Consider the following 14,159-nt stretch of genomic DNA (forward strand, 5'->3'; position numbering starts at 1 on the left):
TGGAACATGTCTCTAATAAACTCAATCAAAATAGTGATTGGCATTTGTCTTGCATGCTTCAAGCATGAGTTAACACATTTCGCAATGTTGGATGTCATCATTTGGTATCGCCTTGCCGGTGAACAAACACATGCCTATCTCTTAGGGCCTATTCTCATAAGGTCAGCATGAGCTCCCGCATGAATCTGCTTAACCTAGTTCATATGTCTGTTGAAATCGAAAACCTTATAGCAATCTCGAGCAATGGTGAAAATCATAGAAATGTCGTCACGCTTGAACTTGTTTTTAAAGTTTTTCTTCAAGTGGTACCCGCATAAACCATGGTGTGCTTCTGGGTATGCATTTTGGATTGCTTTTTTAATGTCGAGATGCTGATCGAAAATGAACATAGTGTTTTCAGGACAACCAACCGCATCACGCAGCTTGCTAAGAAACCACGTCCACGAGTCTTTGTCCTCAACATGGCCGATGCCAAACGCAACTGGATATATGCACTCATTCGCATCTTTGCATACAACAGCAAACAGAACACTCTTGAACTTACCTTTCAGATGTGTTACATCAATTGCAATCGTAGGACGCATTACATCCCTAAACCCCCGAATACAAGCCCCATATGCCTAGAAACAATATTTGAATCTTTTTGCCTCGTCAGTAGCCACTATAGTGATTGTGTCAGAATTTTCTTGTTCTAACATATAAAAATACGACGGTAGTAGTTGAAATGACTCCCTTGGGGGATCAAAAACAAGCCTCTCCGCATACTCCTTCGCTTGCCAAGCCTTACCATACAGGCATTCCAATCCCCACTGAACCTTCATCTCACCAATTATGTCCTTAGGTCTCAATGCTACTCCATTAGCCTGAAGCTTGTGTGACATAAGTTCACTAATTATCTTTGCACTTGCGGTTGCAAATCGCCCTTGCAAACCATTGACAGTACACGTGTGTACTTTGTGGAATGTCTGAACTTGCCAATATTCTCCTCCTTCAAGTAACTTCGTTGCACACACACTGAATTTGCATGCCTTGTCCTTGCAACCAACCTCATAACGAGCTTTACATGACCTTTTTACTCTTATCCCAAACTGCTCTTTTAGAGCCAACATGTTTAAAGCTCGTTTTAACTCGGCCTTCAAGGAAAATATTATTCCTTTGTATAAGCAACCATCGGCACATGTCGACTCTTCAGTTGTAATTGTTTGGAAGGAGAACCTTTCTGCACCTAGAATTACCCACGTACGAGATATCCCTGCATTTCCCCTTTCTTGATAACTGTCATGGAGCAATGTACCAGGGGAACGAATCCCATTCTCATCAACGATTGGGTTATTGTATATGGGGTCATCACACTGAACATCTCCTACATCAACACCTCTAACAAGTTCCGTTTCACCTTCAACGTTATTACAAATTGGAATGTCACTGTCATAAAGCTAGTCCTCGTCTGAACTCTCATCATGCCATTCATCAGGCCCATCATCTGAATTGTGATCAAATTTATCTTCACCGGCAGGGAACAAATCCTTATTTCCCTCATCATATGTAGTATTATCCTCGAGCGTCGCAGTGTCACCCTCCAACGTCACAGTGTTGTACTCAAGTGTCGCATTCTCATTTGAAAATGTCATTACATCTTGTACAGTTTCACCTGGTCATTGCATTTGCTGGACAGAAGTCACTAATTAATTCGATGCATATCCTGATCGGAATTGTGCAGCCAACTATTCTATGAATGTCGTGTGTCTACCGAGCTGCACAAACTCTTGTGCATACGTCAATTACCATTGTTGTGGGTTACGGACCGAATGTTGTGGTATATGTGAAGCATTGTATATCTCATTTTGATTGGGCTAATTACCATGTTGTTCAGCTTCTTCATGTGACATAACATTTGTTTGACATCCCTTAATGCTGACATACACAGCCGGAACATTCCTTTGTTCTAGCAGAATTAATGCAACATCTTCATCGTCCCTGATAATTAGTCGTGATAGCTCTTCAGGTGTACTGATCAATGCATATAACTGAATCTCGTCAATTTCTGAATTTACCCCAACAACATCTTCAACCAGCTTCATCAATCCCACAAACGACAAAACACTCATAACCCCCCACATTCGTGACTCACCACCCTTGTAAATGCCATCCACCCACTAACCACCGTGTCTTATCACAAGTCGCACAATTGGAACCCCACTGAAATTTTGAAAACAACAATAATTTGTCAATCATTTAACACATTACATGACATGACGTGTTCTAGAATTTGTCAGTCATGTTGTAACACGCTATGCATATAATGTAGAATGTGGTAACATGCCATGCATATAACGTAGAATGTGGTAATGCGCCATGCATATAACGTAAAATGTGGTAACACGCCACGCGTATAACACCAATGTTGACACACCAATGACTATAATTACTGTGTCCTTACATGAACTGGCATAAAATACTCATCGTGTGTGACATGCCAATCAGTGTAATTATTGACTCGTTACACGAACTACCATAAAATAACCAATTTCGTGACATGTTAAAATAACGCTAACACATGTTATAGATGCATGGCGTGTAACAACTCTGGGCAATGTTTCTAATCCATGTTCTAATTTACACCAAATGTTTCAAAAATTTAAGTGTTGCAGCAATAAACCTAATAACATACCTTGATGTCATCTCTGCTGCCTGGGTTTGTTAATCTACGACAATATGGCCAGATGCGGAGAGATAGACCACAGCCCGATGACGATAGTGCTCAACAGAGAGTTGACAGAGCTCATACAGTTCAGAGAGTTGAGAGAGCTGATGGCGATGTTGCTCAACAGAGAGTTGGCAAAGTTGAGAGAGTTCAGAAAGTTGAGAGAAAAAGATGACCTAGCTCAAACAATTGAGCATTTATTTTTATTTTTTTCTATTTTCTCTCTAGTGGGAGGGAGATATCGGGACTCTAATTTGAAACGATGTTTTTAAGGATATTTTGGTCTACTCATGTTTATTTTAGTCTATTCGTGCTTCTTTTTGGCTAGAAACAGATAACTTTATATGAGTGGTTATTTTTTAAATCACTTTATCACGAGGTCCATTTCTCACAATTTTCTCAAAATAAATTATCACATAAAAATCATAAATGACTGGTGCTATTTACTATTAACTTTATATGAGTACTTTCATCAGATAAAAATAATAAATAAATAAATAATTCACATAGACGTTAAAGTAATTAGAACATAATATAAAATAATTTTATTTTTAATCCTTAATTATTTTGTTATTTAATTTAACTGTAATAGTCTTTGCTATATATAGAGACCAAAACACACTTTCTTATATGTACACACTCAGTTGGTGTGGTCGAAGACTCTTGCCTCTGCCCAAATGGCCGATGAATTATTTGTTCCTTTATATGAAAAAATTGCTCGCAAAAACACTATACAAAGATCCTTGGATATTACTCTATTGTTCCTTCTAGTCTCACTCCTTGGTTATCGTCTCTTTTGTCTCAATAATCATGGACTCCCTTGGTTTATTGCTTTGGTATGCGAGTTATGGTTCACCTTCAATTGGGTTCTTGTTGTTAACTGCAAATGGAGTCCAGTGGAATACAAAACATACCCAGAAAACCTCGAAAGAAGGTAGGAAATTAATCCTATTACTTATTTTCCTTAATTTTGTACCCTGTTTATTTAAAACATTAAAAATCCTCGACATTTTTCAGGTTTCCTGAGCTTCCCAACGTAGACATGTTTGTTACTACTGCAGACCCTGTGCTAGAACCGCCAATCATTGCCGTAAATACCGTTCTCTCGCTATTGGCTGCTGATTATCCAGCAGACAAGCTAGCTTGCTATGTCTCGGACGATGGCTGTTCCCCTCTCACCTTTTACTCTCTGGTGGAAGCATCAAAATTCGCTAAGCTTTGGGTTCCATTTTGTAAGAAGTATAAAATTCAAGTTCGAGCTCCCTTCAGATACTTTTTTGGTGATTCCGAACCCTCAAGTACTGACGGTAATTTAGAGTTCCAACAAGATTGGTTAAAGATGAAGGTAAGACAAGAAGCTAGGCCACTGCTGGAGTGTGCAATTTTTTTTTTTTTTATTTCATCTCAGCCAAAATCAAAGAATGAGAGTTCAGTATTTCACATACAATTAGCGGATATCAATCCCATATAAACTACCGTGGGGCAAAAAATATCACGACAATGGGATGAAACAGGAAAGTAGAGAAGCAGCAATGATTCTGTTTATGATTGTCATTTAAATTTTTGTATAGGCCGAGTATGAAGTCCTTGCTCGGAAAATAGAGGAAGCAGCCAGGAAATCAGTCCCATGTGATCTAACCGGCGACTTTGCTGTTTTCTGTGATGTTGAACGCCGCAACCATCCAACTATAATCAAGGTAATGCCTTAAGCTATCAATTGCAACTCATTTAGTTAAGTATTGGATCTCTAGTCATTGGCTTAATATATAGCCACATAGAAGTAAAATCACAATTTTTGTTGCTCATGAGAGATCAAAATATTTAAAATATTAAAAATGTCTCTCACTTATCTATACGGTTTATAAAGATAGCTTTATACTTTCCCAAAAAGGCAAAAAGGGCTGTAAAGGGTGTGAATGTATCCTTTAACTTCAGATTATAGTGGACAACAAGGAAATTCATTCAAATGCGGTGGTGCCCAACTTTGTTTACATATCCAGAGAGAAGGCGCCAAAGCAGCCACATCACTACAAAGCGGGCGCCATGAACGTACTGGTAAGCTGACAGCTAATTTGATCTAAGTTAAAAAAAAACATTTATTTTTACAAATTATCTTCAACTTGTTATTTTTTTGTAAAAAAAAAAAAAGACTAGAGTGTCAGGAGTGATGACGAATGCTCCCTTCATTCTGAACGTCGACTGCGATATGTTTGTGAACAATCCACAAGTTTTTCGTCATGCAATGTGTCAGCTTCTTGGCTCCAAAAATGAAAGAGAAACTGCATTTGTTCAGTATCCTCAAGTTTTTTATGATGGATTAAGGGATGATCCGTATGGGAATCAGTTTGTTGTGCTTTATCAAGTAATTAAGTCTTCTTTTCGTGTAAACTTGCGATTAATGCAATCACTTTTCCCCTTTTTATTTCACTTACTGAATTTGTTGCAATTCTTAGTATATGTGCCGAGGAACAGCTGGAATCCAAGGACCTTTCTATGGGGGAACAGGTTGTTTTCATAGACGAAAGGTCATATATGGTGTATGGCCACGTGATCGAGAAAATGAAGCTCGAAATTGTACTTCCATCAATGGTATCAAATTATCTTTCTATCCTTTATTAATTATTTAGCTCCTAATAGTATTTATAATTTTGGGTACATTAATTAAATAGCTCTTTTACATAAATATGTCTCTTTCAATTTGGTAAAAATAAAAAAGGGAGGTGCTATATTCCCCGAACGTCTGAGGCATGAAAGTAGCACCAATGATATTAAAGATTCTACAATTTCAAAAATTTAATCCCTTTTTTGTAGGAAAATCAGTAGATGATACATTGCTAAAAGAATTTGGAAATTCAGAGGAGTTAATCAACTCGGCAGTGCAAGCTTTGAAAGGGAAGAAGGGTTTTCCAAACAATTTATCGAATTCTCTTGAGGCAGCATGCAAAGTCGCTAGTTGCAGCTATGAATATGGTACTAGCTGGGGCACAAAGGTCAGCAACAGAAACCTACAAAATAAATATTGAGGGATAAATGCTAATGTAATTAATTTCATTTGAGCGTAAACATTCAACAATGATACACTGGTTGCAGTGCGGATGGATATATGGAGCCACAGCAGAAGATCTCCTCACTGGTCTAAAGATTCATGCGAAAGGGTGGAACTCCGCTTTACACATGCCAGAGCTACCGGGCTTTATGGGGTGTACACCATCTGGGGGCCCGGAAGCAATGGCTCAGCAGAAGAGATGGGCTACAGGTCTAGCGGAAATTCTCGTTGGCAAAAATTGCCCCATAATTGCTACTCTGACTGCCAAGCTCCAATTCAGGATGTGCTTAGCCTACCTCTGGATTCTGTTTTGGGGCCTACGCTCAATTCCCCAGCTTTGTTATGCCGCTCTGCCTGCATATTGCATCCTTGCAAACTCACATTTCTTGCCCAAGGTGAGGAGAGTCATGTAAACTAACATTGTCATTGATTTGCTGCTACTTTCTTTATATGCTTCCAACTTCCAAGGTAGTATTGGTCTACTAATCAAGTGATCGAGGTGATATTTTATTGTCTCTGCATCAAATTGTTAAGAACCAAATCCCACCTTACCTTACCAATTTACTATCAGCCTGACCTATTGCTGAATTATGAATTAAGGAATGTTAGTTTTATTTCAATACAAAATGCTAAAGTACAAAAGTACAAGTATTGTTGAACAAAATTTAGATTAAGTTTTCAAGTCCCACAATTATCAATGTTTCCTACTAGACAACACTAATCAAACCAAAACTTAGAAACCAAACACATGATTTACCTTTTTATGGTAAATGTACTTGGGCAGAATTGTAGTTTTGCTCCTCGATCCTTCAACTCACATTTCTGGATCAAGGCAAAATCTAACATGTATGTATGTAGTTGATAACACAGAGTAGTATCATTTTACTACCTAAACCAGACTAAGTATTTGCTTGGAAACCAGATTCTTTAAATCTAATAAGTACTTATTGTTGGATCGGATGGATTATAGTGATTCTGGAAAAATGGGCCTTATCTAACGGCTAAAGATTTTTGAATTCAGGTCGAAGAACCAGCTATATGGATTCCTATTGCCACTTTTGTTACTTACAACCTGCACACTCTAAGAGAGTACCTAAAGGCTGGCTTGTCAATCCGAGCCTGGTGGAATAACCTGAGAATGGGAAGCATAACAGCAACCTCTGCGTATTTGTTTGGACTGTTTGCTGCCATTCTCAAACTCTTGAGAATATCTGAAACAGTCTTTGAAGTTACTCAGAAGGATCAATCTTGTGATGGTGATGACCCTGATGTGACTAAATTCACCTTCAATGAGTCTGCAGTTTTCGTGCCGGGCACGACGCTTTTGCTGGTGCACCTGATTTCTCTGCTTTGCCTTTCATCAAAGTTGCCAACGCCAGTTCATGATATGCACGGGGTAGGGCTAGGGGAGGTCTTTTGTAGCCTGTGGGTCGTGTTATGCTTCTGGCCATTTCTGAACGGACTGTTTGAGAGAGGAAAGTATGGGATTCCACTTTCAACCATACTCAAGTCAGCTGCATTGGCATTACTATTTGTTCATTTTTGTAGAACTTGAAGAGTTTGGGACTTGGGGTAGAATTCGGTTATTGTTAACGAATTACATTGTTCTATTTAAATTAAGCTTGTTAAATCTATCCCCTCTATATTGTTGGAAACGCTGTTTGAAAATAAAATTACATTTTCTTAATCTTGAAACTGATATAGAGACGCTAGGTGCTAGGGCTTGCACTTGTTTTGGCACTCAACTTTGCAATGCAAGTCAGTTAAAAGGAAGACAGCCAGGTCTAAAACTTTCTGCAGAAACAGATCATTAAACAGAACAAAAACAACAGAGCAGAGGTGCTGTAAATCTCTGCAGAAACTGATATCCTTTTCTTTTTCTCTGATCTTCTCATCAACTTGTACAAGTATATATTTATTTAATCCAAAGTTATCTACACTCATCACCATACACAATTCTGTAGACGCCCAATCTTGCTTGGGTTTCTTTTTATTCTTGTTTGATTATTAATTTATTATTATGAAATACAACTTGATAGAACAATTATAAGAGAAAATATTTAGAGAGAGTAAAAAAATCTTATGTAAGTGTGTATTTATAAATGAAAGGAGAGATTTATTTATAGGTTAATAACTCCTTATATAAATGGAATTTACAACATAAGCATAATGCTTAAGGGATTTGATTTGGATGAATTAAATTTTAATTTTAACCCAATCTAATTTATATCGAAATCTAGATATCCATAATCAAATATTAGATTACACTTTTGACCTTTTGCACTATTTGACTTGGTATGAATTTCTTGAATTATAACATAATAGACATTCAAACGTATATTCATAATACTCCCCCTTAAATGTCCACTATATTAAGAATATACTTCGTTAAAACTTTACTAGAAAAAACCTCATGGGAAAAAATCTGAGTGAAAGAAAAATATTGTCTTATTAAAAATTTTATCAAGAAAAACCCAATGAGTAAAACTTTGATGAACAAAGAGTACTTAATAGTCGAGTTCAATTATTTTGAACCAATTTCCAATGATCGAATCTCTTCTAGAATGTGAAAAGTCACATTTCCAAGTTGAATTACCTAGGTGAGAAATTTAATTAAGATTTTCACCAAAGTATTAGGAAAGTCTTAATTTTATATTTCGAAACTCCATTGGTTCAAAAGATATTTTCAGATCTAATAAGACTAAAAGAAGTATTCAACTAAAGCAAAATATCAATTATATAACCACAAAGTTCTAGATCAAATATCACATTTATAAATGCATTCATTTGGCATCATCTTTGATTTTGCATTGCGTATGATTCAATTAAATTGCAAATGGCTATAAAAACCTCGATGATGGGATTTTCAAGAGAAGCTTGTAGAGACGAGTTTTTTTAAAGAATTTCCCTAGGTGAGAAAAAAACTTTTAAACTTTACTAACGCTTTTGGATGATCTATGAATTATTTTTTCGATACGAAGTTTTTCCCATTATTTAAAATTGGAAAATTATATCATCATTTCATGGTTGCATCATGCGCATTAATAAGATATATTTGGTTTGTGAGTGACAATCTTCGACGATGGGATTTTCTTAGGAGGCTTGTAGAGACGAGCTTTCTCAAGAAATTTCTTAAGTGAGGAAAAATTCTTAAACTTCACCAAAGAGTTGGAATGGTCTTAGAAAATTTTTCCGTGACGAAGATTTCATTCACACATCGATAATAATAATAATAATAATAATAGAATTAATAATAAACAATAAATTATTTCCTGCAACTTTTCTCATTTTTTATACTCCATTAATGTTGCACTTATGTAGTGTTCCCAACTCCTCAAAAACATTAACTGCTACTTCTACTATGTTAACAGTTAAACACGCGATAAGTAATTATTTTTTTTGAAAGTCAAGTAATTATTTGTTCACAAGTTCATTTCACATAAAGACACAAAGGCATATATGCATTAACGGCTTTTTATGTCATATACTACTCTCCATATTAACCATAATCTTAGATGTCAAAATATTTATTTTTTGAATTGAGAGAATAGAAACTTAAATCTTACTCTTTAAATAAGAAAGATCATATACCAATTAATGAATCAAATATTTTATTTAATTTTATTATATATATATATATATATTTATATATATATGTAAACCAAAATCCTAACACTGTCAATAGTAAACCCAAACCGCTCAAGTTCTCTGCTGTCCCAATGGCCAAACCACTCTCCCTCCCTTTGTATGAAAGAGTCTCTTGTAAAGGCATCATGATCAGGCGAACCTTGGATGTCACCGTCTTCTGCCTTTTACTCTCTCTCCTCGCTTATCGCCTCCGTTCCCTCAGCAATCAAGGATTCACTTGGCTCCTCGCCTTTCTATGTGAGTCATGGTTTGCTTTTTTATGGCTTCTCAACCTTAGCACTAGATGGAATCCCGTTGAGTACCAAACATACCCTGAAAATCTCTTGCCACGGTAATACATATATGAAAGTTATTTTTCTGACTGTCTGCCTTTAGTTTGGGTTTTAATTGGTCATAATTTCAAAGCATATTTTTTCTCAACAGGTCACTTGAGCTTCCCCCTATAGATATGTTTGTAACGACTGCAGACCCCGTGCTTGAACCGCCCTTGGTAACAGTAAACACTGTTCTCTCTTTGTTGGCAGTGGATTATCCAGCTGAAAAGCTAGCTTGCTATGTATCAGACGATGGTTGCTCCCCTCTCACCTTCTACTCTCTTGTTGAAGCATCAAAGTTTGCTAAGCTTTGGGTTCCGTTTTGTAAGAAGTATAGCATTCAAATCAGAGCCCCCTTTCAATACTTCTCCGCCAAGTCCCTGCCTCCTGTTGATGGCTTATCAGGTTTCGAACTGGAATGGAAAAAGATGAAGGTAAACTAATTAATTAAAGTAGCAATAGGATGAATGGTTGATCTGTTTCGATTTTATTTTTCATTATCTTCAACTTTGAACAACTTTATCTATACAATATAAAAAACAAAATAGGGGTAAACGGAAAGAGAAGTTTGTGGCAGATAATTGCAACTAACGTACAAAGGTGAATTTGTCTTTACCCAAATTTCTTACTTTTTTTTAAGGATGAGTACGAGCATCTTTGTCGAAAGATAGAAGATGCAGTCCATAAGTTGACGCTGGGTCCCCATTCCACTGAATATGCGGTCTTCAAGAACATAGAGCGTGACAATCATCCAAGTATTGTCAAGGTAGAAATTTATTCCTTATCACCCCCTCCCAACAGCCGCGCCCCCCCAAACAAAAAACAAGAAAAGAAAAGAAAAGAAAAGAAATTTATTCACTTTTTACAGTCTAATAGTGTTTGTGTTCTTTTAGATATTTTTCACCAAATAATATTTTTGCTACAGGTTATATTCGAAAACAAGGAAGATCATTCAAGTTGTTTGCCTCATCTAGTTTACGTTTCCAGAGAGAAACGTCCAAATCATCCACATCATTTTAAAGCCGGTGCCATGAATGTTTTGGTATGTCAATTAATTATATAAATTTGTATTACCAATTAATCTTCTAGTAATAAAATTCAATAACTCTCCTTTGATTTGACAATTAAGCAGACCAGAGTCTCAGGAGTGATGACCAATGCTCCCTTTATGTTGAATGTGGACTGCGACATGTTTGCCAGCAATCCAAAGATCATTCTCCATGCCGTTTGCTTACTAGTAGGCGTCGACGATGAACAAGAATGTGCCTTTGTTCAATGTCCTCAGATATTCTACGATGCTTTGAAAGACGATCCTTTTGGAAACCGAATGACAGTTCCTTTCACTGTGAGTACGAATTTGATCAGTTATATAAATTTCGTCACCTGCATGGTACATATAAAACGCTGATAAGAATTCCGGTATCAAAAGAATTTTACGACATTCTTTTTAACGTAGAAATAAGACTTCATTGCATATGAATCTCTATCTTCTGTCAATGGTAACGAGGATTGGATATTAAGAACTCTTTTAAGTCCCTAGTTCTAATCCCACTATACATGTGGAGCGATAATCCAATCTTATATTAGTTCTTTTTTTTTAAATTTTGTTATTTAGATTTTTTTTAAAATTTTTACTGAATTCAATATGTCATTCATCGACGATAGTCTAATTTTATATTAATTATGTTTAATTGATTTATTATAAAATTATATGTGTGTGTGCAATCACACAAAATTATTACGTATTGTAACAAGTTTCATTACTATTTACTTAATTTATAGTCAAAATAAAGGCTGTTGCTTAATGTAGATTTTCGTAGGCGGGATGGCTGGGATACAAGGGCCTCCCTATGCTGGAACTGGATGTTTCCACAGACGTAAAGCTATATACGGATTACCCCCAAATCATGATTTTGATATCAAAGGTAAGTAAATATTTTTAGACCTATAAAAATTTGTAAATCATTTTTTTTTTTTTTTGGAAAGGTGAGTTTGTATTAGTAATCGGAGAATAGAGGATTCTCCTTCAAAAAGCAACACAAAAGGTAATTTTGAGCCATATAGCCATCTCAGAGTTGGGCATACTCACTCAAAATCCACCATGGACCATCAAAAAGGGTGATTTACAAAATATATCACACTGCACAAAACTACTACTACTACTACTTTATACACCTGCGCATCGGTAACACATCCCAATTAACATATCAAATCATCAGGACACTCAGCAGCAGAAAAAAAGTCCCAGCAGTGTCGCAGCAAAAAAATAGACCGTCCTGCATAGCAGGGCAGCTCAAAACAAAACCCCTTGGTGTTTCCCGCTTGAGACCCCCCTCTGAGCTAATCTCCTCTCATCTGCTTTGAGACAAAAAGCTGTCAGAATAATAAGGAAACCCATCCCGAGCCGTGAATTGCCTTAGAGAAAAACCATCCAACGCAACCTCAGTCTTTCCCCAGATCAAAAACTCCCCCTTGTATATCTTGCCCAATGACAGTTTATTTCCCCATCCTCCAGGCAGCCAAGTCCTTCCCAAGTCTGTGTTATCCGATTGCATACACACAACCAGTGAAAACTCACCCCACATAATTTACTGTGACCATGTGATAGTATGAAAGTCCACAAAAACAAAAAAACCAATTAACTCAGTGATTTTCCAATTTGCAGCTTGTTCATGGTATACATAGGTGTAAAGGTTCTTTCTCAATATTTTTTGTTGAGTATTTACATTTTTTATCACTTTATAAATATTTTTTTTGTTTTGGAATAACATTTTGGTCGACGTTTATAATCTTAGAGAATAGTGGGCCTCTCAATTGAGGTAAACTGATTTACCATGTGATAAAAAAATAAAAAATTTAAAATTCTCTTAAAAAAGTATTTTTTTTGTACGATGTGGACATGGTCTCGTGGCAAAATAGCTGACGTGGATGATGATATCAAACGTCATGTGAGAAGTTTGTTATCCTCTAACAATTGAACAATGAAAAATGACATTTGATCAAAATATTATTTTTTAACTTGAATGACAAAAACAGAAAATTAAAAAAGTTAAATGACAAAAAAGTAATTTTATTTTTTCAATTTAAAGAGAAATACTGACATATCACTTTTTTTTTTGAATAATTCAGGTAAAAATTTTATTAATCACCAGAAACATTGATACAATGAGACATACTCTTATTAGACATAAACAACTTAAATTCTAGTCCTTGCCAACTCTAATTTCGTACAAAAAGAGCCTCGTTAAAATAACCTTTGCATCAGATAAAACTCACGGAAAGAAAAAAGAATGCCATTTCATATATGTCTATTTCATTTATCAAGGGATCTTGTAACCCTTCCATCACTTTTTTTTTTTTTTTGGATAAGCACAGATTGCAAAATATTGGAAGAAAGATTTGGAAAATCCACCGAGTTCAGCGAATCAGTGGCTGAAATCCTGTTTGGGTCAGGAGAAAAACATTTTCCATGTGATATTTCAAGCATCACTGGGTCAGCATGCAGAGTTGCTAATTGTAGCTACGAGAATAATACTTGCTGGGGAATAGAGGTATTTCACGCCATGGAAAATTGCTTCTTTTCTTTTTTCATAAATGTTTTTCATTGCTTGGCAAGCTTACTAAAACGCAACAGAAACAACAGTTAACAATTAATATGTGCACTTGAACTATTTTGTATTTAATATTACCTTCATTAAACATGAAACAAATATGTTTTGAAAATGTGATCTGTTGTTACATGAATTGAGACTGAAAGAGTAATTTATTAAAAGAAAATTACATAGTTGAAGATAAATAGAAAATCACTGTATCTCAATTTGGCTAATTTCAGGTGGGATTGACGTATGGATCTGTAACAGAAGATGTTCTAACAGGATTAAGGATCCATACAATGGGTTGGAAATCTGTTTTGCTGATGCCCAGTCCACCGGCATTTATGGGCTGTGCACCTCCAGGTGGACCCGTCTCAATGACACAAATGAAGAGATGGGGTACAGGCCTGCTTGAGGTTCTCTTCAGCAAACATTCTCCCATTCTTTCAGCCTTCAGCACTAAGCTCCATTTTAGGCAGGCTTTAGCCTATCTGCAAATTGTTATGTGGGCTTCACACTCCATTCCTCAGTTCTGTTATAATATGCTATCCGCCTATTGCATCACCACCAACTCTCAATTCTTGCCTAAGGTACGCGAACAACATAATCCCTTAACTAAGGCTCCATTTGTTCATGTTTTTATTCGGTTAAATGTCACCCGGGGGCTTAAGTTTTGGATATAATTCAGATTAAATCCATTAGTTTTGGAATTGAACAATTCGTCTCAAATCTACAAAGGACTAGTAACAGAAATTAGGTAATTACTAATTTACCAACAACCTAAACACCAAAACCCTCAACAATCATGCTCTTTGAAACCAGATTGCACGATTCTATTTTATTCTTCATCATCC

The 14,159-nt window shown here is 36.1% G+C and overlaps 2 protein-coding genes across 12 annotated transcripts in view; both read left to right on the plus strand.

The window, feature by feature from the left end:
* The first annotated feature begins 3,327 nt into the window (after positions 1–3,327).
* LOC18612302 (cellulose synthase-like protein H1) lies at positions 3,328–7,437 on the plus strand. Of its 3 annotated transcripts, none has more exons than XM_018113928.2 (9): positions 3,328–3,638; positions 3,722–4,049; positions 4,276–4,401; positions 4,640–4,759; positions 4,854–5,066; positions 5,158–5,293; positions 5,516–5,694; positions 5,795–6,145; positions 6,772–7,437. In XM_018113928.2, the coding sequence occupies exons 1-9, from the start codon at positions 3,382–3,384 to the stop codon at positions 7,303–7,305; spliced, it is 2,244 nt and encodes a 747-aa protein (XP_017969417.2). In that variant the 5' UTR covers positions 3,328–3,381; the 3' UTR covers positions 7,306–7,437. The 3 variants fall into 3 exon arrangements, with proteins under 3 accessions (XP_017969417.2, XP_088664953.1, XP_017969419.2); XM_088808827.1 differs by having other exon boundaries at positions 5,528–5,694; XM_018113930.2 differs by lacking the exon at positions 4,854–5,066.
* Positions 7,438–9,408: 1,971 nt separating this feature from the next.
* The window catches only part of LOC148764528 (cellulose synthase-like protein H1), a 29,742-nt gene continuing 24,991 nt past the window's right edge, over positions 9,409–14,159 (plus strand). For 6 of the 9 annotated variants that reach the window (XM_088804429.1, XM_088804432.1, XM_088804415.1 and 3 more), the window contains exons 1-8: positions 9,409–9,729; positions 9,822–10,146; positions 10,353–10,478; positions 10,638–10,754; positions 10,842–11,057; positions 11,523–11,637; positions 13,088–13,263; positions 13,545–13,895. In XM_088804429.1, the coding sequence (XP_088660555.1) occupies positions 9,470–9,729; positions 9,822–10,146; positions 10,353–10,478; positions 10,638–10,754; positions 10,842–11,057; positions 11,523–11,637; positions 13,088–13,263; positions 13,545–13,895 (1,686 nt within the window). In that variant the 5' untranslated portion in view covers positions 9,409–9,469. Of the gene's footprint in view, positions 9,730–9,821; positions 10,147–10,352; positions 10,479–10,637; positions 10,755–10,841; positions 11,058–11,522; positions 11,638–13,087; positions 13,264–13,544; positions 13,952–14,159 lie in introns of all 9 variants that reach the window. The other 3 variants (XM_088804420.1, XM_088804411.1, XM_088804414.1) reach the window with 3 other exon arrangements.

The sequence above is a fragment of the Theobroma cacao genome, chromosome 1, assembly GCF_053813885.1.
Source record: "Theobroma cacao isolate CCN51 chromosome 1, ASM5381388v1, whole genome shotgun sequence".
NCBI lineage: Eukaryota > Viridiplantae > Streptophyta > Magnoliopsida > Malvales > Malvaceae > Theobroma > Theobroma cacao.